Consider the following 24,592-nt stretch of genomic DNA (forward strand, 5'->3'; position numbering starts at 1 on the left):
ATTGCGCACAGAGGTATGTACGCGTGTGTGTATCTGGGGAGTGCACGAATAAGATATACCCTGGCGCTCAATGAGAACTGTCTGTCTGGCAGCTCCACTGAAAGAAAGAAGTGCATCGAAAACGCTTTGCACGCTAATGCACCATTATCAGAAGGTCGCCCCGCCCCCGCCCCCCTTCCCCCTTCCCACCGACCCTTTCAGAGACCGTAAATCTTCACTTGCATCTGTGGACTTGAAAGGCTTTAATAGATATTTATGGGCGGGGAGGTCGATGATGCATTCACCGTGGAGGCAAACATTTGCTCTAGATCCTCCCTGCCTGGAGAGGGGGTCTCTCCATATGTTTGCATTGATAAATTGTTGCCAGAGTTGTTCTTCAGCCCCCGAAAAGGGAAAAGGGAAAAGGCTTTAAGTTCAAGTGAAAACAAACGGAAAATGGAGAGCGGAAAAGGAGAGCGTGGAACGCGGAGTTGGACGTTGAACGGTGAACCAAAGCAAAACAAATTGTGGCAAAACAAAAACTGCAAACTACATGAACAATTTGGCATGCAATGCGAGAGGAAAACGACCAAAAAGTAAAACCAGAAAAATAGCGCCAGGGACACCGTCTGGATGTATATAGTTTTTTTTTTTTTGGTTTTTTTTTTGGGTTTTTTCTTGTGTTTTAGCCCGCTTGTTGCATTTTTTTTGGGTTACAGGAAACCTTAAAAACGAGCAGCGCTTCAAATTTATGTGCTGCGGAAGTGGCGACTTTTAGTTTTTTGCTCGCCAGGTGTCAGACATGCGAATGGGGAGAGTGGAGAGCTCCCCCGGGGTTGGGTGGCGGGGGGGAGGGGCACTAGGATAGGATAGATAGGCACTTGGGTGGAGGGGCATCGCCTCCACTTGGTGGCCGGTTAAATGAAATCCAAGCTGCTGCCGAGTCCAGGGCCAAAGTCGATTTCCCCGATTTCCCCGATTTCCCCGGTCTCCTTCGATCCCCCCCCGATTCGCCATCGCACACAGTCTCATGCATTTCAATCAAATGAAGTCGCATAAAATAATGGAATGGGAAATGCCATACAGACGCAGCAGAGACAGAGAGAGTGCTAATCGGATTGCTTTTCAGTGGCATGCAATATGGGATAGAGAGAGTGGAGAAACCTGTGATTGTTGGGCGGTGGCCGGGGGGTGCTAATGAACATCATTCTGCTGGCTGTGTGGGGGGGGGTGGGGTCAAGCTCCCACGTTTTAATTAACTATCTCGCATCAGCTGTCCTGTGTGGCAGCACCTCCAGCATCGAGCATCCGACATCCAGAATCGCGTTAAGAAAACATGTGTTCGCTCTCCTGGATTCCGCTTAACCCCTCGACAAATGCTCCTCCTCCTTCACCGCCTCCAGTGATAGTTAGTTTTTATGTTATTGTACACCAACGGCTGCCACTCGAAGAGGTGCGGATGGGGCGGATGGGGCGGACGGGGCGGAAGGCAGTGCATTGGAAGCTCGACTACAACTCCCACATCCAGTGCCGGTTAATGACCCAAACGACACTCGATGGGGCATTAAATACTCGTAGCAATCCGAAACAAGCCATCAAGTTTATGGAGAAATAAAATTAAATTAAATGAGCTTAGACCGGAGTGCCGTAGATGGAGCTGGAGCTGGAGCTGGAGTCGGAGACATCCCCTAATCAACTCGTTTACACTCCTGCCAATTTGCAGAGCTGCGGAAACGGAGATCCACTAATGAAGGGGGTTTGCTCTATGCAATGCATAATTTTGCTATTGGAAGAGGATCCGCTGTGTCGCGGATAAATATTGGTTGAGGAATGGCCCTCCCGCGGGGGTTCAGTTCTTTGTGTCCTGGCCTGGCCTGGCCCTGTCCTGGCCCCCGCTTTTGTGCAGGTAATTGCTCTGCCATCAACGCTTCCTGTCCCGCCATCGGAGCCTCGGGGACAGGAAATTTGCAGAAATTCCATTTTGATGGAGCGTGGGCCCCGCTTGAATTTGTGCATGCACCACAGCGCCATAGCTCCATAGCTCTCCGCCATAACGCATTCGGGATTGGCAAATGGGAGAGGGGTGTGGGGAGAGGGGGGGCGGGGGCGGGGAAATGGTAACTGGCAATGGGACAAAAGGTGTGTTGTTACGCTGCGGATATTTATTGGTAGAGGGAGTTAACGATTATTTGTCAGATAAACATGGAACGCCGCCCGGATGGCACGGATGGCAGGGATGGTATGGATTCAAGTGAAGACCTCGTTCGTGGAGCACAGGGCGGGGTACTGCTTGTTGCGGCCCGTGAGGCAGCCTTCGGTGCGGATGCGATAGATCGGCTGGCCGCACACCGGATCCCTGGCGTAGTTGCAGGTCAGCTTGAAGTGGGTCAGGCCCTTGGTCACATACCGGTCGCCAGCGCAGCCCACATGCGAGTTGCTCTCCATGGCCATGACCGCAAAGTGTCGGTGGAGTCTGTCGGAAATATCGGAAAGGAGGCATGAGGCAAGAGGCGAGAGGCCAGAGGGCACAGGCCAGAGGGCAGAGGTCCACTTACTGCTGCCGCTTCGGGTCGCACGGATAGTGCTCCATATCCGCTGCGGTCATGTTGGCGTGCTCGCCCCACCAAGTGCGCACCCCGATGCCGAGCAGCTCCGGATACAGCCGCTCGAGCAGCTCATCCTCGACGCGGTGCGTCATGTTGAACACAATGATGTTCTGGCCGGAGCGGGTGAAGTTCTGCGTGTTGCGGCAGTCGTCGTGCTTGGCCTGGCACATGCGCGCATTGTAGCCGGCCAGCGTGGCCAGCTCCTCGCTCCACTGCATCACCACCATGCGGGCGGAGCGCGGCAGCGAGGAGTTCTTCCCGCTGGCCACCCGCTGGCGCTGCTCGTTGTGCAGCCGGAGGATCAGGTCCGCGTGGACGGTAAGGTTCACCATCTTGGGCTCCGCCGTCAGGCAGGATCTGTGATAGGGCTGTGGGGGGTGGATTTGTATTCAGTTCTCCACCGGAATTAATGCTCCCCCGGCCACTCACCGTGGTGTACTTCTCGCAGGCCACATGCCTCCTGCCGCGCGCACACATCTGCGGCTTGCAGTACGGATTCTCGGGTCCTGTGGGCAGCGCCAGGATCTGATTGTTTCCCGCTGCTGCTGCTCCGGGCAGGGACCCGGGCAGAGACCCGGGCTGCGCCTGCTGGGCATCGGCGGCCAGAAGAAGGGCAGCCGTCAGGCTGAGTAGCGGAAATAGTCGGTTCATGGTCGATGCTGGACTGTGCTGCAGAGCCCTGAACGGGGCTCCCTTATAAACGAGCGAAGGCACAGGTAGAATGGACGGCACGGCCGTGGAATTCCTCTAGAACAGCTGGCAGTTGGTTTGCCCCAAAATCGCTAGTCGCTAGTCGCTAATCCAAAATTCTTTCTCTCGCGTGGCATTGAACAGATGTACAATGCTTGGCGAATGCCTCAATGCAAGCCCCTAATTGTCGGTGATATTGCAGAGCCAGCCGCTGTGCTTTCCCCCCCTTCCACCACCCTTCCACCTCCCATTTGTTTATCTACTCAGTTGGCCACAAAATTGGCCACGAAAGTTGTGGCTGCCTGGCAGCCCGGCAGCCCGGCAGTCTGCTACCAAAAATGGCTGTCATCATCATTGTCGCTGTCGCGTTTAACAGCTGAGTGCCCTCAGCACGCTGACTCACTCTCACCCCCACGCCGGATGGATGGCTGGCTGGCTGGCTGTCTGGCTGTCAATGGCATTCGCATTAGGCCACATTAAGTGGCATTTCATGGGACTCGGCCCCCACAAACGGACTTGAAAAGCCTAATAACTCAATACCGCTCAATTGATTACGGCCAAGACGCTGGCCAGCTGAGACCTCTCCTCCTTGGCTGCTAATTGCCTGACAACTGGGGCTCCTCCTGATTTGCGTGTGCGCGTACGTGGGCGATACGTGGCTCATAATTGGCCCGGGAATACACCGAATCCAGTCGAACAGAACTTAATTACAGCTGCCGCTGGTGCTCTGCTGGCGGCTCTGCTGCTGCTCGTTTAAGCCCTCGCCTTTGCTCGCTTTGGTCTAGATCCGAAAGATGAATGCCTGAATTATGCATAATTATTCATGCCATATATCGGGGCAAGTATCGGGGACTAGGGCCCGCGCGCGTGCACATGTCAAGTGGGGAAACTCCAGAGTCCGGAGTCCCGAGTCCCGAGTCCCGAGTCCGCCGTACGGACGTCTGTCTTGTTTAGTAGGTTGTAAATTTTAATGCAAAAGAGCAACATTTTTTGTGATTTATTGTTTTTCCGGAGAGCAGTCCACGAGACCGGGGCCATGCATTAAAGAGCAGACGAGGGGCCAGCCTCTGGCCGGATCGGGACGACTTCCCAGATGTGGCCGACACGCGTGCACCTGTTGCCGGGGCCGGCCGCAAAGTCAGTTTGTTTTGCCGGAAATTTATGGCCCAAGACGTGGCCAAAGCCAAATACTCGTACAACATTTTTTTTCGTGGCCCGCATATAATTTATTTTTAATAGAGAGACAACTTTCTTTTTGGTTTTTTATGGACCGGCCCCATAAATATCCATTTCCCATCAAAGAGGACACGAGAGCACGGGAGCACTGGAGCACGGAACAGGAACAGGAACAGAAGGAGCTCTGGCCATCAGGATGGAGACCGATTCAATTATGTAAGCACTTTGCACTTAAAATGTCATTATCTGGGGGGCAGAAGGATGCCGCTCGGCTGCACCCCGCGATCCACCAGATCCATTGTGTCCTCCTCGCTGTATCTGTATCTGTATCTGTATCCGCATCTGTATCTGTATCTGAACGAATGCATCTGTGTGCGTGCATTTCCTCTTAGAATTTGCTTTAGCTGCTGTCAGAATTTTGCAATTGAATAATCAAATTGAATGGCCACAATTATCTGTGCCTCCGTGTGTGCCCATGTGTGTGTCCATGTGTGTGTCCATGTGTGTGTGTGGGCTAGTTGATTTATTGGCCAGGCCAAAGCCACAGCACAGCTCGCCATAACTCAAATACACGCCGCCCCTTGGACCACAAATATTTGCTAATGAATTTTGAGGCGCCAACAAGCTCGGGCTCCGGGGCTGGACCCGATGCGGGCTCTGGTGGCCATGGAGCCGTGTCAAAGGATTGCCGGCCATCAATATGCGCATAAAGTTCAATATTGCCACGCAATTCGCCCGAATCCCGCCAACAATAATCCTTAATTTTATGCAAATCTCGTCAAAGTACTCGGCTCTTCCTTAAGCAGCCCCAACCCCCCAAAACCAGCAACCCGCAACCCGCAACCCGCAACCATCAACCCCTACAAGTCGCCAGCTTAGTTTTCGCAATCCTCTCTTTACTTTTTTGTTGGTGAAAAAGGGAAAACTTTTTAAGCGCCAACGTGGAAAACTTGTCCGTGTCTTGCATGCCAAGAAAAATGTGTCAACTGCGCGAAGGAACTCGCCGAAAACTCAATCCCCGAAGCCACGAGTCCGGGCTCGAGGCCGGGCCGGGCCTGTCCGGGCCGGGCCGCGTCGGTCCGTAGTCGTAAACATAAAATGGAATCCAGCGCATTGCGCTCCCTTATCGCCTCTCAACTGCCAACCCAATTTAAGTTAATTAAGTTGTTACATTTCTGATCTAACACACAAATCGCAAAACAACTGAAATCTAGCTTTTCTGTCCGTCCGTCCGTCCGCCTGCCTGCCCGTCTTTTCTGTCTTAAAGCCATAAAACACTTTCGGAGGCCAAATTCAAAGCAGGAGGAGACTTATTCATTTGCATTGCCGCGAGAATCATAAAAAATTAAATGGAATGCATGTTCCAAACGAAGACCAACGAATGTGGAATACCCTTGAGGACCAGGGGAACGATCGAGGGCTCAACAAAAGACTAAACTGTATTTGAATTATTGTCGTAGAACCCAAAGTATTTTCGCTTGAAGTCGCCGTGCTCTCTGGCGGGATATCCTTTTGTTTGCACTGAGCTTCCTTGAGGATTATATCCTGTTGGCTGGCCACAGGATGCCGTCTAGATTATCGCTCAATTAGCCATCAATTAGCTTTCGAAGTCCTTGAAGAGGGTAAGTCCTCGAACGACTTTTAATTATAACAAAAATTTAACAGGAATTCGTTTTAAACTGTTGTTTTGTTACAGGACGGGACGGGATGGGATGAGAGGGGATGGGATGGGATGGGATGGGACGGGGCGGCACCCACCCCCCACAAGTGCAGCGGAATCAGCATACCCCATTGCCCCCCAGAGTATAATTATGCAAACGTTTTATTATGTTGTGCTCTTGCATACATACATATGTGTGTGTGTGTGTGTGTGTGTGTGTGTCCATACACGGGTTTTTTAATTCTTTTGAGTTGGCATTTTTAAAGCCGCACAAAAATATGCAGGATTTTTTTTGCAGGCCGTCTTTGTTGCTGCCAGCGCGCTGCGACGGGGTGTGTGGGCTGGTGTTGCTGTGCATTGTGTTGACACATAAATTTTAGGCAAACACTGGCTGCACACAGATACACGCGCACACAAGCACAGAGCGGTGCACTCGTGGTTTATTTGGGTGAAGGCCACGAGCAACGCGGCAGCAACCCAAAGGCAGCCACAGCAGCAATAACACAACGGCAACGGCAGCGGCACCACAACGGGGCAAATCTCAGAATTAAATGCAATTTAGTGCAGCAAAGTGGCAGCCCGCACACACACACACACACACACACACGCGCACTTGGTTACATGGAGGGGGGGACACAAATGTGGCAAAAATTTGAGCAAACTTTTCGCAACTTGTTAAGCATTTGAATGGCAGCAATGCCATCAAAAATTACCCAATTCATTTCTGGCACACTCCACTCGTACCATGTCAATTTGTATTGGGGAAAAGCCCAGCCCAGCCCGGCTCAGGGGAAAGTGAAGGTGAAAGTGGAAACTGGAAAGAAGGTAACCATCGAATGGGAGAGTAATTCCAGCAAATACGCTGGGCGATGCTTGAGATTTGGTGCCTGGAGAGGCACAGAACTTCAAGCGACAAGTAAACAAAATGTCCCCAGCTTAGACGCCACTTACGAATGCCATTAGGCCCAGGGGAAGCACGGAGAGACGGAAAAAAAGGGCTAGGAATGCCAAATAGAAAATACCAAATACTCGCACCGATGACGATGCCGATGCCGATAAAGCCTCCAAAGATTGGGAATGTCGAGGCAAATGTGTTGTAAGCCCAAAGATTTCTTTTATAAAAATGTTGAATTTGCGTGGCATGGCCTTTGATTTTGTTGCCACATTTGAATGTTAAGTGGGGAGACGATTTGTCAGGGGTGGAAGTCCCTGAACAGCTGAACAAGATGTCTGTCTGTCTGTCTGTCTGCCAAGGAAGTTGCCAGGCTTCGGCTTGAGTAATCTGTCTCCCATCCGTCTCCGTCTCCATCTCCAGCTCCATCTCCGTCTCCATCTCTGCTGGAAAGGCAGACCCGAACAGAACAAATTGAAAATGCAAATCTTTGGCAGAAAGAGCTCAAAAGTGCAGAGCAAACAACAACATCATCCGGAGATTGGGAACTTGGCGGAAAGTGCATAAATTGTTGCATACTTAACGGCGCAGCGCCATAATAATTGCAAAGCATTTGTAAGCACCTGGCTAAAACTTTCCCCCAAGAGATTTCCTCCTCACTTCTTTTCCTGCTGATGAGCTGTGCAAATTTGTTTATTTATTGCCGAGCTCCCGCTCTGTTGCCCGCCGTTGCGTTCGGTTCCGTTCAGTTCCGTTGGCGGCCAGGTCCGGCTCCACGTTCTTTGCGGCTCTTTTGTGTGCGGCCACATTTTTATTGCCTTTTCATCTTCTTGTTTGTTTTGGCTTTCGACTTTAATGCGGCCTAATCTTTGCCGTTTACCAAAAAATGTTGCCCCAAGGAGCGTTACGCAAATGAATTGCATCATGATTGCCCGGCGCCACAAAGGATGGGGTGGGTGGCGGTGCGGTGCGGGGCGGGGCGGGGCGGGGCGGGGCGTCTCGGTTAGGTGTGCAGCATAAATTTCAAGAAAATATTGTCAAACCAAAGAAAGTTTTGTTCGGTCGGGGACTGTGGGCCCGGGCAAACTTTCGAAAGTGTTCTGGCAATTGATTTCCTGCCAGATTCGGTTGGGGTTTCCCCTTTTTCGAAAGTGGGCCACATTAAAGTTGATGAAATCCTTTCTGGGAACACCAATGCAATCTCTCTCCCTGGGGCACACACACACACACACACACACACAGACATTGTTACCTGATGGTTATTAGCCGGAGCATTGTTATGGCCAACATTGTCGCCGGTGTCGTGGCCATAATATCCCCGGCTCGGGCGTGTTGTTTATAATGTGGACTCTGCTGTGGCCTACAGCTGGGCCTGGGCCTGGGCCTCGGCTTGGGCCTGGGTTCCAGGGACTATTAGTTATTTTATGGCCTGCTCGATGCTATCAGGCGGCTTCAATGCATAATTTTGCACTCAATTATAATGGACGCCTTCGCTGAGGGAGTGGGCACGAGCGGGTGAGGCGGGGGCGGCGGCGGCTCGTGCGGGTGTTGGTAGATGAAGTACTTCATTTCGAAGGAGCCGTCGAGCCGTCGAGCCGTCGAGCCAAAGACGACGACGGAGGCGAAATAGTTTGTCATCTGCTCCAAGGCGGGCACAAAATTATCATTAATTACGTGTAATCAAGGGATCAATCTGCGGATTGCTTTGTGGGTGGCATCCCACCCTCCACCCCCCACCCGCCACCGCCCAGCCCCCGACTGGGTCAAGTGTGTGTCTGTCGGACTCTGAGACCGTATTGGGGTTAAGTGAGGGCATATTAAAAAACATTTCAAGCGTTTTATTGCCACACCAGAAATGAGCTCAGCAATGACGCTGTGTCGACGATGATGTTGCACGTTAAAGTTGCAACTCCAAAGCTGGCGGTAAAGGTAACTTTTGCCTGCAGCTCGCGCGGATGATTGAAACTTTTTCGATTTCGAGCTCATAACGGACATAACTTTGTGCGGAATTAGCATAATTATTGTGCCATAAAACGGGTATTTGCCAATGGCTGCCAGAATGGCATCCCCCATCCCCCCCATCCCCCCGATCCCCCACACACTTCTCTCTATATGGAAATGTCCCTTTTGGCAGCTGCAGGGGGAAAATGGAAATTTGTTTCCCGCGTTCGGGGAATTGGATTGATTCCTGGATGAAATTGGAATTCATTTCGGATCTCTCCGCTACCCCGCTCTCCACTCTCCTCTCTCTCTCTCGGTGAGCTCCAACCTATGCATTCTGCCACCGCAAAGCCCTCAAAGCAATTTTATTACCCCCACAAGATGGAAAAGAACTTTCGGCTGACATATTAGTTGGAGCTGCTGCTGCAGCCGCAAAGCCGCAGCCGGGCAGGACGGACTGGTCGCTCCCCGCACTGTTTTGTTGCAACACTTCTGTCTAACCGAAATTGTCAGTCTTGCTGCGGCTCCCACTGACTGCTGCTCTCGTTTTTTGGCCGCCCGCCCTAAGTCCATAAGCCTGGCCAGGAGCATCTGTGTCCTCTAAGCCGCATGTGTGTGTGTGCGAGTGTGTGTGTGTGCGAGAGGCGAGAGCTCTCATAGATTTTAGCGCATCTGGCTGGGCCCTTTTTTATAGCATTAGGACATGGACTGCTGTACAAGTGTCTGCGGCCAGTTGGGACACTTTTATTGCACAGCATGCGACCAGAAGATAGTTTGCGGTGGATTTTGTGGCCTGGAGGGGCCTGGGGGGGGGCATCTCTCGACTCTGGCATGGAGACGCTTTTATCTACTCCTGAGGACGCGGGAATGGGGGGGGGGGGGGGGGGGAGGGGAGTCGTTTGCGTATGACCAAAATGGCCAAAAACCAAAGCATAAGAAACCATGAACCCATGTGCTGAATTGTTAAGCATTAAGGGGCATGCGGCATGCGGCATGCGGCATGTGGCATGTGGAGTGTGGAGAGTGGAATGTGGAATGAAACCATTTCGGAGATTGCGCCGCGACTCACCATAAATGTCAGTCACAGCTTGACCTTGAGCCACCCCGAAGTCATTCCGGATTTGTAACTTGAGCCACGCGACACGCTGGGGCCGTAGCCGTAGCCGGAGCCCGGGCCGGAGTCAGAGTCATCAGCATGCCAGGCAGCCGGAATCCATCAACGAAGCATAAACTATGGGCGAGACTCTGTAGACAAGTGCCAGATAAATGTTGGCAAATAAAGAAAATAGAAAATACGAGTACGAGTACGAGCCAGTGGCAGAGTCCTGGATGTAGTCCTGAGGCGGATACAAAGTGGGGAAAGTGGAGAAAGTGGGAAAGTGGAGCACTAAAGTTGCGATGATAAAACACTTTGGCCTAGACATTTGGTCTAAATGTTAATTGAATCTCTCGAACAGATTTGCCAGATTATTCGAATCGAGGCCAAATGAAACCCGAGCGAATCTTGGCCAAGCAGAGCTTAGGACCACGTGAATGATTGGGCTGGAAGACCGAACGAATCATGAGTTGAGGTAGCCACATCTAGCCACCACTTGGGGCAAAGCCCAGGCCTCTGCAGCGCCCGCAAAGCCAAGGACAAGTGCGGCAGCAGCAACTGGAAAAGACAGACCAAGACGGACGGAGTCCTTCGCCCCGTGGCAGTTGCAAGTGGCAGTCTCTGGCGCATGTTTTAAGCTAAACGACTTGGATTTAAAAATAAATTGAGGTCAACTAAGAGACACCAAAAACAATGTTGCTTCGGCATCGTCGCGCCACGGCGTGCTCGAGCCGGAGCTCGTGCTCGTGCAACGCCTTTTTGTTGCTGGATGAAAGGGAATGCGCTTTTAGTGCAGTTGGCTGGAATCGTAAAACGAAATTCGGCGTACATAATGGTAATTGCGTGTTTTTTTCCACTCTAATTACGAGTTATATGCATTCACACTAGCACAATGCCACACACACACACACACACACAGAGAGAGAGAGACAGACGCACACAGACGGAGTCACATTCGCATCCGTGAGTTGAATGCGGCCCATGAAACGCCAACCTAAATATCCGGGCCTCGACTCCGTTGTCGTCGTCGGTGCAGTCGTTGCAGCCCCATAGTCGCATAAAAAAAGGAATTAAAAGAAAAATGCATATAAAGTGTTGCATTTGGCTCGCACGGCTTTCGTCCCCCCGTCCCCCCGTTACCCCCCCGTTCTCTGCTTTTCTTCGCCGACTTTCCTACACTGCTCTTTCAACCTTTTTTTCACACCCAGGCACTGCTCTGCGCTCTGCTCTGTGCGCTGTGCTCTGTGCTCTGTGCTCTCTGCTCTGCTAATTAAAAACAGCACATAGTGCCATTAAAGCCAAAAGTTCACTTCGTATGCCATTTTTTCCGGGTCAGGATAAGAGACAGACAGATCGCAGAGCAAGACGCTGACACAGAGAGAGGGAGAGGGAGAGGGAGAGGGGGAGAAAAGAAAGATGGGGCGCACTGCATATGCGCTATTTGTACGGAGATTATCTCATTATGTTTGCGGTTTTAGTTGCACTGCCACTTTTTGGCCATAGGCTGTACGACATGGCGTATAATTAATTGCGTAATGAGCACGCCTGCCAGACGCACACTCGGCGGCAGCTGCCTCAAGGATTCTCTGTCTCAGCGTGGCAGGGCAGGGCAGGGCAGGGCAGGGCAGGGCACGGCACTCAACGCCCACGACGACTCATTGTCCTTTTGGTGCCTCCTTCTACTCGCAGCAGTGCTGCTCCTTTCTCTGCCCTTTGTTTGGGCCCGGCTATCTTAAGCACCTTGTCTGTGGCCTCATAACGGCCAGAACAGCCGGAACGACACTTCAAAACAAACAATTATCATCAGGCTGCAGTTGTGCACGGGTTCGCTCTCTGTTCGCTCTGTTATTTGTTTCTGTTTCTGTTTTTGTTCTTATTTGCCGCTTATCACGCCGCCATTAAAAAATTGTTTGCTCTTCCTTTGAGCCTCGGCAAACATAACGAACGATTTACACAATTGCAAACAAGCATATTTGCTTGTTGCAGCAACAGTAACCGAGCGGAGAGCGGAGAGCGGAGAGCAGTGAAAATATTTATGGATGGATAAGTTTGTTGCGCAGCCGGAAGGGTGGCTTCGATCCTGCCCCAAATATGCACCAGAGGGGGACAGAAGGGGGACCCAGGGACCACCCAAGAAATGATAGAGCACCGATCGATTGGCCCAGCGATGAAGGGTCCCCTGTTAAGCTCTCCGATTCCCGCAGGGTGTGCCCTCACTACAGGGTATTCCGCGGTGCCAGGCACGCCGAGTGCCTGATCTGCTCGAGGGGATTATTTACAGCATGACAAAATAATTACAAATATACATTTTTTGCGCAGCTGCTTTTATGCTTTTGTGCATGCTGCGATTGAGTGGCACAAAGGTGGAGAGTCCATAAAAAATGCATCAGCTTGCGGCAGGGTGCTTCACTCAGCAAAGCCGAGAAAAAACGCACAGCAATGCCGGAGCACACCATAGACCGAGGCACGTCTCTGGGCCTCGGCTCGCTGCAAAACAGCTCCTTGAGCTCCAGAGCCGCCGCTCGTGGGCCACCCTACTGGGCCAGGCCTGTACTCCCCCATGTGCAGGCATGTATGCGTTTATCAACACCATACATCCATACATACACACAAATAGGTGGAAATTAAATTGGTTGCGTGTCAATATTTGCACAGGACACACACACACACACACACACACACAGAGCAATGCTTGAATAAATAAAAGCAAAATATTTTATGGCAAATGAATTAATTTCAGTAGTTTGCATTTGCAATGCGTTTTCACACTCGCCTCTTAATTTTCACCCATTTCCTAGCCGCAGTCGTCGTCGTTTTTTTTTTTTTTTTGCAGGATTCATCTCTTAGGATTTTGCTGGCGAAATCAATGCGAATGGAGCGCTCAGATGCAGTATCTGATTGCTGGTTTTTTGGCTGCCGCCTGGCAGCCGGCCGTAATAAATATAATTATAATTTAAATGTAGTTTTATGTGTGGGGAAAAAACAGAAGAGTCCGCAAACAATGCCGCAAACACGAAGGGGACACTGGCTCAAGCCGTGCCCCGAAACGATTCAGGCCTGAATGGAGCATGGAACATGGAACAGGGGATACTCGTAGTAAATTATCTTCTGCTTTTTTGTAGGTTTAATTTCGCATATAGTATATATGGTTTTATGGCTACAATTCCTATACAACAGGGGCTGCAAAACCACGACCTACATTACGCTGTGGTTCCCCCAGTCGGACCCCCCAGAACCCCCAGAACCCACAGAACCCCAACCGCCAAGACCAAAGCCTGACAATAGTTTATGGCACAAGTGTTAAATATTTTTGTTTGGCACGCCAATGCCCCGAGCGGAACTCACACAAGCGCCCACGCCCCTGCCGCGCAGCCCTCTCTGGCAACAATTACAACAAAGACGGCATCGAAATAAATGTAGAAATGTAGAAATTATTAAATACGAGCCATTCCACCAGCCATTCCTGCCATTCCAGCCGTTCGAATCGATTCCGGCCTATCGATCTAACAGTATTCTTCTCTTGTTTTCGGGGAGCTTGGCTGGCGTTTTACAATAAATAACCCCAGGCCGGACCAGGGCGGAGCGCTGCGGGGAGGGGAGGGGGGCTGCTCGTAAATTAGAGTCCCTTCATATTGCCAGCCGCTTTAAATGCCCCCAAAGGATTGAGGGGGGGAGGAGGGGCCTCCAACTTGCGAAACGCCTACAATTTAATTCAATTTCAGCAAGTTTTTTTCAACTATATTTAACTTTTGCACTTGGGCGGCGTCTCTGCCGCGGGAGCACAACAAGGAGCGGCAGGGAGCGGCAGGGAGCGGCAGGGAGCGGAGGGTAAAAAACGTGAGGAAAAAGGTAAACCAAATTATAATGCTTAACCTTTAAGCCTGCCTCGGATTGCGTGCTAAGTTCTCTTGGTTACTTAACTTGGCCAAGTTGTTCTTGGTCTACTCCTGCCTCTGCCTCTGCCCCTGTCGCCGCCACCGTCTCCGCCTCCGCCTGCGGCTCCACTCTGGGGCTCTTATTCGCTCTTGATGCCCTGTAGACGACTTCCTTGCCAGGGGTGTTATTATGTTGTTCGCCTCGAATGCAACACGGAGAAGGGGCGTGGCTACGGCCGGGCCAGACACCAGCCAAGGATTCCTAGGATTACTGCTGAAAAGATAATGACGGTGCGGCGGCTCTTCTTTTGGGTAAACAACAATTATACAATAACAAGGTTTTTGTCAAGATAATTGCGGCTTTTCTCAAGTGGTTGTCCCTGGATCTATCCCACGGGTACGAGTATTACTTCTCTCGCTTGCTCATTCGTTCCCCTTCCAAGGTAGGAGTCTACGCCTGGATTCCCATTCGCTGCCAAGGCCATCGTATCCACATTAGCATATTTCTGATAGCTTGGGGTGCCCTCCAGCCCCGCTCGTCTGCAGCGTATCCCATGGTCGAGGTCAGAGCCAGCTTCCTGCCACAACATCCTCTGCCACTTCAAGCTGTGCGCTTGTTTGCACCTACGCCGACCCGGCCCTGCCCGGCACGGCCCTGCCCGGCCTTCCAGCGTTTTTTTCTCCGCTCTGTCCGCTCTGTCCCGTTCCGTTGCTCTGCATTTCAGCCGTGGGCCGTTGTTGGCTTAAGCCATGCCAGCTGTTAACGACCTTTGCCGGTTGAGGCTCGTTTGTTGGCCAACTCGTGGGGCGGGACTGGCTCCGCGCCGGAACGGAAGGGGGAAGCGCGCCCGGAGCGGGGCGTAAAACTGCAATTGCGCTGCGAACTTTATGGAAACGACTCCGGTGAAGAGCCAACCCCCGCAAGGGGGCTGCGGAGTGAGTGTACTATGGGCTGTGTGCACACGAGTGTATATAAGTTTTCTAAATTTATTACAATTCGCGCGCAAACTGAAAGCTATAATTTTCGAGCGGTTTCTGGCGACCACGCCTCGAATGTCGAATGTTGAATGTTGAATGTCGATTTTTGATATTTGCGTTTGGCACGCAACACGATTTAAACTTTTTCCGCCGCTCTCTCCGGGCGGACGCCTTGCTAAAAATATCCATAAATCAATTTGAGTTGATTCCCAGAGTCGCGAGGGCTGGGGACAACCTCAGCCCTGATATCCACACCTTCCCCCCGGCACAGCAGGCGTCCCGCTGAGTGTCTCGTTTAAATTGAAAGATGGGTGGGACCGTCCCCGTCCCCATCCCGGCATTAGTTTGCATAAATTTCACAGACAGTCCTTGGCTTGCTTGGGATTCGAAAGAGGCTTTGGAGGAGTCCTTCGATATTTGCTTGGTCAATATTTTCCACTGCGGCCCCTGAACACTTGATGCATATGCCTCCCACAATTAATTGCAGTTTTCGCAGCTCCAGTTGAAGCTGCAGCTGCAGCTGCTGCTGCTGCTGCTGCAGTGGCATATCCGGCTCAGTCCGTCTCCATCAGTGTCGCCGCCCTGTCAAAAGATTTAACAGTTTAATGAGGTTTTGTGCAGTGCTCACATCTGCTGGCGAATTCATCTTTCCACATGTGTATTTATTGTATTTACTTGATGCTGTTGCGGTCACCAGTAGCAGCAGGAGCAGCAGGAGCAGCAGCCGGGACCGTGCCCGTGCCCGTGCCCGTGCCCGTGTCCTTTTTGCCAGCCATCCATCCATCGATCCACCCAGCCAGCCGTACCATCCATCCATCCATCCATTCATCCTTTGCAACCCGTTGCCGCTCCCTTTCCCGCTCCCCCTCCCGCTCCCGTTCCTGGGTCCATTCCCGTGTCCGTTGCTGAATGCCATCCGTCCTCTGTCGTCCGTCGTCGCATGTCAATGCTGCTGGGCATTGTTGACAATAGGATTTATATTTCAACAGTCTCGTTGTCCACTCTCCCCCACAGCCCCCCTCCCCCACACATGGCCAACTTTTTCTTATTAACATATTGATTTTTATGGCTCGCAAATTTACGAGTTTCTGCTGGGAATGGGGCACGGGGTACGGGGTACGGGGCACGGGGCATGGCCCTCGGCCGCTTTTTCTCTCTCTCTCTCTGTGTTTTTTTGCCGTTTTCGCTGACGTGTATAAAAGGTTTTAAAAGTAACGCCATTAATTTCTGTAATGCCTCAGGAAACACTCTAACATTAATTTGCAAAAGTTCAGAGGCGAATATATCAAGTGCCCCTTCCAGGGAGAGCAAACATTCCCGATGGAAATTGTTCGAATGCAGGATTTCCACAAACTACAGAAGGACATCTCTGTCCACTGAGCCCACGGAGTTCAAAGCACTCATTCAGGGATAACCCCTGACGGATGTACGCGTATAGTTTCAGGGTATGTCGATTTTTCTAATGAAACTCCCCGCCACGTATGCAAATCAGGCATATTATTTACAGTCGCTTTGCAAGACCAATAAATAGGCAAATAGTTTGATAGAAAGCCGGCAACGACAACAGCCATAATAAATCCATCCGAATAGATAAGTGTGCACAATCCGCCACACACACTCGCACACTGGCGATGTGCCAGACTGGCAAATATTGATGTTTTGCTTTGAAATTGAGTCGGGGACACGGCCGCGGGGCGGGCGCGGGCGCGGCATATAGGCCAGAACTATTGCGTGGAACGCCTGCGAAACTCATCATCCGACAAGCCAACAAATCACCTCAAGAGAGCACATTTGCTTTGATGATAATATTTGATCCGGCCTGCAATTAAAAAAACTACCGAAACCTCAAAATCACCTTGAACTTCGTCTTCGACGAGGGGGGCGAGTGGTGGCGAGAGGGGGCTACTGGGGGCGACTGGGGTCTAGAGCAAATATTTGCCAACAATTATTTGTGCCAGGCATGAGGCGAGGGCTCTCCCTGAGCTTCTTGGTTTCTGGTTTATTTGGCTCTTAAATAAATTACATGGCAATGCCCTTCAAAATTTTGCGATGATAAACACGTTCAAACCGTTCCGAACCGCATAAAAACTTTACAATTACTTATAAATTTAAGGCATTTATAACATGCTTAATGAATTTCCAGCTGGAGGAGCTGGTCCTGGGTCTGCTCCTGGTCCTTGCTGGTTGCTGCTTGCTGCTTGCTGGCTGCTGGCTGCTCCTTGCTGGCTTGCTGCCTGCCCTGGCAATGTTTTCGTTGAATTATGATGCTTTTAAAATGTAATTTATTTTTTTAAATAAACACCGAACGCGCTGCTTTCGCCGTCTTGCTGCCGCCTTTCCCTTTCCCTCTTCCGCTCTGATGTTGCTTCCACTTGCTTCCACTTGCTGCTGCTGCTGGTGCTGTGTGCCAGCAATCTGAAATGAATTTAATTTAATTTTATTATTTCAGTCAGAATTGCCTCGACGGCGGCATCTTCGCGCTGCTCAGCTTATAATTTCGTTGATTTTTATTATCCCTTTTTTGTGATTTGGCCCATAATTTGTTATGGCTTCTTAAGTGGTGGAAAGTGGAAATCGATCAATGGTCCGCCGACAAAGAGAGACGATTGCCGAGTATATACAGTTTTTCATTCAATAAATATCGATGGAATGCATGCTTCAAGTTTTGAATGGAGAAAGAACGAAGGGAAACTCCCAAAAGTTTGTTTCCCCCCAAACCAATTTATCGATATGGTCATTACCGAAGGCTGAAGTTGGCAACATCTTCACATGTGGAGTGTCTTGGCTGGAATTGCATATGGCCGGAACCAGAACTTTGTGCAATCAAATTGGGCAAACAGGCAAGAGCCGGAGCAACGTCGAAGTCGTACTTCAAGAACTCAAGTCGTGCATATTTATCAAAACATTCTCGATATACATATACCATATACATATACCAGTATATGTATGTAGGGTGGAGGGGGGGTATGGGAAAAAATTGCACGTGCATGCCAAATGCAAACACGGGGAAATTGCTGGCACTGAAGAGACCCCCACACAGCACACACACACACACACACACAGACACACACTCAGACAGAGTCTTGGCCAAGTTAAGAAGTGAAGGAGAGTTGTGTGGAGGGCCCCTCCATCTGGCGCTGACGTTGCCAGGCGCTTCAGAAATGTGTAAAATATTTTGCACATCACAGAATATGGCACGCGGCAAAGTGCAGCAAACAATATTTATTATAGGAAATATGATGTGAATATACTCCGCCTCGCATCACACATACATATATGTATACATACCATATACATACATACATAAAGAGAGAGAGAGAGAGAGAGCCATCGTCTCCTTGCCGCCTCGCTTTGATTAATGCCTGCAATGGGGACAACATGGCGTATGCGTAATGTGGCAATGAGATACAAATCAAATGATGGCCCAGGCAGCATTAATGGCCAACTATTAAACTAATCGCTTTTGTTGCCTTCCGACTGGCAATTATCCATCCCCCCCTCCCCTTTGCTCCATTAACTGCTTACTCGCAGCCCCCCGCCCACCGCGAGCCCGAAAATCAAGCCATAAAAGGAAACAAAAGAAACGGAAGCGAAAAAAGTCCTCCCGGCCAAAATGTCGATCTCTCAGCGGTGGAGGGCGGCAAGTGGCAAGTGGCAAGGTCCGGGGCTCAAGCAATTTTACACCTGTCAGCAAATAAAACGTTGATACACAAATAGAAAAATCCGTCTAAGTAGCAAAATTATTGTTGAAGGCACAAAGCGAAAGCGAATAAAAAAGGGACAGCCGGCAAGAGAAGATCCAACAAAATCGCTGCCCCGTTGTTGCTCCCGCTTTTGGCCTTGTTCAAGACAAATGCCGGCCAACAACAAAGGCCAACTCATTGTTGTTGCTCTTGATTCACCTTTCTGGCAGTAGCCCTCCCCTATGCCTCTCTCTCGCTCTCTCTCTCGCCCTTTAACACCCTCTACTTGTCTCTTTCTTTCTCGTTTTTTTTTTCCGTGCTGCTTTGTGCTAAATAAACATTTATAAAAACAGCCAAAAGTTTTATTCGCTGATGCTGCTTCTGTTGCCACTTTTTGGTCCTTTCTGTGTGCTCTCGCCTCTCTTCGCCCCTCAAAGCGGGCCCAGAATTTCATTTTGAATTTCCTCTGAACATTTGACGGGACTTTGACGCGTGGCGAAAGTTTATTTCTATATATTTTTATATGGTACCCAGCCAAAAGGTACGCGCACTCCGAGTATATTTGATAAGCGAGTGACTTGGTAGCTAAAACAGACTGAAAAGGACTGCCCGGTGAGATTTTAATATCTCAACTGGTCGGGGATGGCTAAAAGGGCTCAACAGTGGTCCTAATTAGTACCATTTTGTGCCAGATATATGTGTACAGATTTGAATCGGGATTTGTCTTGGAAGCGCAGCTTCGTTCCAGTCCGTAGAGGACTGTGGCCTTGATCGGCCTTCCACTCTACTCCTCTCCTCGTCCGGCCATGGCCTGCGTTTGGGCTCTGTATTTGGTAAATGAATTCCCGAAATATATGAGTACAGGGCATCTGGCAAGCAGCTATATCTCGAGAGCTAACATTTCATTCCCGTTTTAGCTGTGTTCCATTTTAAAATTGTTGCTGCAGCGAGTGCGTGGGCGGGCACTTTGATGGGGCACAAACGGCATGGGGAGTACGAGTACTACCATAAAGCCATAAACCGCCGCAAGTCAAACATCTTGCCAGAGAGAGAGAGGGAGGGAGAGAGGGAGGGACAGAGAGATCTGTGTCGCTCTGGGATAGATAAGGAATTGCTGTTTAGGCCAGAGACATGCATTCGGGCCCGGTTGATAGATGGCAGCCGCATTGTTTGCTTTAAGACTTGGCTTGGCGATGACTTGGCTCCGATAATGGCTTATGAATGCCCGGGCAATTGCGTCATGTAAACTAGGATGATGGGCGTGGTGGCCAGACGCGTGACGCCTCCTTCGTCGTTCGTCCCTCGTCCCATGTCCTGCTTCTAGCCGCCTGGCGCGCCCTCAACATGTGCCGGAGCGAGCCATCAAGAGGCGATGATACGCCCACTGTGTGTAAGTGCAACGTTGTAGACTGCAGCACGCTGCAAGGCGTTGAACAACATGACGCGCTGCGATAGTACTCGTGTGCTTGTTGTGCCACGTCTGGGCAGTGCTCGGCCCTGTTGGGCAGCGCTGGGCAGTGCTGGGCTTTCCTCGATAAGCATAGGGTGTGTGTGGGGCATGGGGCTCTCAATGATGTTATTTCTTTACGTGTGTGTGTGTGTGGGTGTGTGGGTGTGTGGGTGTCTGTACATTCCCAAGTTGATGTCTAATTTAACGCTATCGTAAAGTTGCCAGCGTTTGCTTTCTATCATCCATCTGGCTCTGCTCTCTCTACACGCTCCGGCAGTGGCTGTCAATGTGTCAGCCAGTCCAAAATCGAGACTTGTGCGGGCTGAAATGGTTGAAAAACACATGTAACTGCAAATCGGTATCGTCATCGCCATCGTCATCCGTTGTTGTTGCATTTCGTTCTTGCCCTCCCTGTCCTCCCTGTCGTCCCTGCCTTGTGTATCCTGCCAGGACAGGACATTGTTTCGGTAGTTGGTAGATGTGTGAATGGCTGCAGGGGGACGAGTGGTGTGGTGTGAAGAGGAAGTGTAAGTAAAATGTACATACATAATGGTGATCCTGGCTCTGGGTGCAGCAGCCGTCTGCCGCACAGTGCCAAAGGAGGTCGTATAAATGCTAATTAGTGTGGCAACTCTGTAATCTATCGTTTCATGTTCTGCTTATCGAAGCGTCTGCAAATCGAAAATCCACTCATGGTGCCACTGCAATCATAATGGAGATGGGCACCGAGAGACTAGAGAAGGCAGGTCCTTTGTATTCCCGGTCCCGTATATTCGATTTGGTGTGAAAGTGGATGTGTGCAACAGCCAAAGGCAGAGTCGATACAGCCATAGCGGCTTGTCCGTCTGTCCCAGAGTCTATAAGAGCTAGAGATATGAAGCCATCTTGTACGAAAATCTGAAGATACGAGCTACGTAGAACTATGGCGAAGTCAAGACTGGATCACTTCCAATTATGATTATAACCAGAATGAAACAATCTTCCACGCGCCTACCTGTTCCCTCTCCCTCTCTTTCGCGAGCTCTTCCTCGTGCAGTGTGCGCGCTCTGCAGGAGGAGAGCCATGCTGACTGAGTATCGGGTATCCCTTTCGCTCTCCTTTTCCCAGCCTTTGGTTCAGCTCTCCTAATGTGATCAGCCTTGCTCTGCCTCAAGCACCAGCTAATGGAAGCCTGCTTCTAGTTGCTTCATCAATCTCTGATCAATCTTCTAGCAATTAAGCCAATAACCAATTACTTTGTGCAATAAATCTTGGCAAACAATCCCAGTCCCAAGAATTGCGACATAATGGCCAGTAAAAAACACATCTAGTGACAAAAGGCACTGTTGAGCCGCTCACAATCCGCTTACACTCGTATGAACTGTATCCCAATTGACCCAACTTTCGTGCCAGGGCTGGCAAGTCAATCCATCACTGGGGAAACCTGCTCCTAACCCGCACGAAAGTCCCTCAAAAATGTGTCGCTCCCGCCCCCGTTCCCGCCCCCGTTCCCGGCCCGGGCAACATTTGTCATCAGCTCAATAATTGTCAACAGACAACAGAACGAATTTACATGTGACAATGTTTGAATGCGAGAGAGAGGAGAGCCGTCCCGTGCTCGGACTAATGTGCTGCCAAGTGTCTGGAAATGTTGTTCCATTTATAAAGAAACAAACTCAATTTAATTTGCCATAAAGTTGACAGGGCCTGATACCGGAGTGCAGGGGAGTCGAGGCGTGCGACGTGGCTGCCATTTGAACTGTACGAATAGAAATATACAAAGGCTTAACACTGGGAGAACTGCTAATCTGGCCGACGAACAGGTCCCAACCGACGGGAAGACCAACCCACCGACCCACCGACCCACCGACCCACCGACGCACCGACTGACCCTTTTTCGGACCCAAGTCTCGCTTGACCCTTTTCGGTGCGAATCTGCATATTCCAGTGTTAATCCTACTTGGGAATTTATAAAATAAATTATTTACTTGACGAGGCCTCCATCCAAATGAAGAAAAAATAAATATCCAGCTTAAGGAAGGAATGAAAAATTACCAAAGCACCAGTTCCATCTCCGTCTCCATCTCCGTCTCCGTCTCCAGATGAAGGATGAAAGGGATGAAGCACACACATAGTTTCCAGCCTATTGTGGCGCTACAACTGTCGCCAGGTGGCTTTAGGGGGGGGCGTCTGTGTGGGATTCTGGGTGTGTGGCAGGTCCAGACCCTGCTGACGTGGCACAAAATGAATTGCACTTGATTGTGGCAGCTCGTGGCGAGGCAAGTCGTTGCGCGGGGCGGGTGGGGGGCAACGCAGGTGGAATTGCCAGTGCAAAGTGCATCGTTAGCCAAAATTTACGTGGCACGTTAACACCCGGACTGCCAAAAACAAGCCAGCCCCGGCGCAAGGTGTGCTCAACAATCGTCCCTCGTTCCTCGACCTCGTCGTCGCCATCGTCCTCGCCATCGCCCTCGCCCTCTCCATCGTCCTCTCAGCTCTAGCTCTACTTCCATTTCCACCTGCAGGTCGCTCTTGAAATTTATGCTCGTGAATTATGAATGGAAATGGCGTCTTGGCCCGCACATCTACGAATCCGGGTGTTTTACCAGCCATCCAGCCAGCCATCCAGCCAGCCCTTTTTTTGTTTTTTTTTTGTTGGAATTTATTTAATAGTCAGCTGCAGAAAATGTTCTCGACGGTTGCTGTTTTGCTTTTATTATTATAAATTCATATGCGTTGTCGATTAATTTTCATTTTTCCCCCATTTCTCATGTGCGCTCCGCTCCCCTCTCTCCCGCCTTGTGTCCCATTACTTATGCTGTTTTTAATTTGCTAGGTTCAATGCACGTGCCACAGCCCGAAACGAATCCTTTGCACACACGAACACGACTACAAACTACAATGGCCATCCCAACCCTTTTCCCCATTCCCCAGCTCCCTCCCCCCCGAACAGATGCTGCACTAAGTCAAAAGGGTCCCCGACTTTTGTTGATTTTATTTAACCTTTATCCCAACTCAGGGCCTGGCAAGGGACAGGGACAGGGACAAGGACCGAGGGACAAGCTATCTCGAAATATGATTGCTGTGGAATATTCAAATATACATTGTCTGATTGTTTAATGCTCGGCAAAAAGGCTGCCCAGGAGTGTCAAAGGGAGCGTTGATGGAGCTCTGAAGAGTTGCTTGAAGTGCGAGCACGAAATCTCCTTCAGTGCCCAGGGCAAGATGCATGCATCGCTGTTAATGAACGCACTGAACTGCACTGATGTTCAGCCGACTGGTGTGGTATCAGGGTAGGGACCTATTATTCCCCAGAGACCTATCAGTGGCGACACCCCTGAATGATTCTGATTTGCGGGCAAATCGATTTTCAATTGCATTCTATTTCGGGGCCGGGACGCATTGTAAATGATTATACTCGACGAGTATTGCTCTCGGATGGAGGGCAATTTTCCATTTGGCTTTCTGTTTTCATTCGAGCAATCAAATAAAAAGATCCCAATGTAAGCCTTTTTTTGGCAGACAATCCGCATAAGAGGGCGCCTAAATTGGCATTCCCTCTTGGAATACAAAAACAATTTTTGTTTCCTCTTTTATTTCGCTTTCGCTTTTGTTTTTTTTTTCTTTTTTCTCTTTGCTCCGAATATTTTCCTTTATTTGAGGAATATTTTCTCTTTGCCTGGGCGAATTGGCTTCTGTTTTGGCAAGCGGATCTTAATATGGTCTTCGACCCCCCCACTCCCACTCCCCCGAACCCTCTCGCTGCGTCCTCTCCGTTTGCTGTCTGTTGCTGCTGTGGACACGGAATTATGGGATGTCTGATATGGTGATGTGATTCTTCATTAGATTTATCGGACTGCAGACGTGGCTGGTGGATGGCACCGTCTCTGCCGGAAGGATACAGGCATTATCATATTGAGTTCCTTTCACAGCTCGACAGCAAATAAACACGCAACACACAGCAGTCGACAGGCAGCAGGCGGCGGACGGAGGCGGACGGCGGACGGCCCTCCCTGCAGGCTCTTCAAATGAAAAGTCATAAAAAAGCACAAAGGATAATGCGTTTTTAATGGCAATGAGTTTGGCTTTTGTGCTTGTCGGGCATAAAAAACACACAAAGAGAACAAAAAGAAGCCAACTGAAATGAAAATCCTCGTGAAAAATCCTCGAAAAAAATGAAACAGAAAATTTGTTTTGGAAATGCACAAAAGTCGGCTGGAAGCCCGAAGTTTATTTAATTAATTTTTTCTTTAGCAGTCGACCAAGAAAAAATATTATGCCCGTATGTAGGTGAGTATTTTTTGCATGTGGCAGGAAGCTGGGAGCATCCTTTTTCAGGCCATCCCGGCCCACCCCCACATAACCCCCACATAACCCCCACATACCCCCCACATGCTCGCACGCGTACGTGTTGATTAAGCGCATTCACTTGACTTTATTAACGAGGCGAAAAAGGCTGTGGGAAAAGTTGCTGCAGACTTCTGGCTGGATACGGCCCAGGAGTGCGACAGGGAACGGGAACAGGAACAGGAGCAGGACCAGAACAGGGACCGGGACTGGGACCGGGACCGGGACCGCTAAGCCGCG

At 50.3% G+C, this 24,592-nt stretch overlaps 2 protein-coding genes across 2 annotated transcripts in view; one reads left to right on the top strand and one right to left on the bottom strand.

The window, feature by feature from the left end:
- Nucleotides 1–24,592, top strand: part of LOC6600251 — a 53,198-nt gene that overhangs the window by 17,502 nt on the left and 11,104 nt on the right. The gene's annotated exons all lie outside the window — the stretch shown is intronic.
- LOC6600254 (venom allergen 3) lies at nt 2,122–3,236 on the bottom strand. The gene is made up of 3 exons (XM_026993240.1): nt 3,015–3,236; nt 2,535–2,953; nt 2,122–2,452 (listed from the first exon to the last, which is right to left on the bottom strand). Exons 1-3 carry the CDS (start codon nt 3,234–3,236, stop codon nt 2,227–2,229), a joined length of 867 nt encoding a protein of 288 aa, XP_026849041.1. The 3' UTR covers nt 2,122–2,226.

Source organism: Drosophila persimilis, unplaced genomic scaffold (assembly GCF_003286085.1).
Source record: "Drosophila persimilis strain 14011-0111.01,24,50 unplaced genomic scaffold, DperRS2 tig00000824-arrow-arrow-pilon, whole genome shotgun sequence".
Classification (NCBI taxonomy): domain Eukaryota; kingdom Metazoa; phylum Arthropoda; class Insecta; order Diptera; family Drosophilidae; genus Drosophila; species Drosophila persimilis.

Bases quoted from the DNA above. Each gene is read 5' to 3' on its own strand.
- LOC6600254 (XM_026993240.1), bottom strand. From the start codon at position 3,236: ATGAACCGACTATTTCCGCTACTCAGCCTGACGGCTGCCCTTCTTCTG. The intron at 2,954-3,014 runs GTGAGTGGCCGG...CACCCCCCACAG, and splicing joins CCTGCGAGAAGTACACCACG to CCCTATCACAGATCCTGCCT. The intron at 2,453-2,534 runs GTAAGTGGACCT...TATTTCCGACAG, and splicing joins TGCGACCCGAAGCGGCAGCA to ACTCCACCGACACTTTGCGG.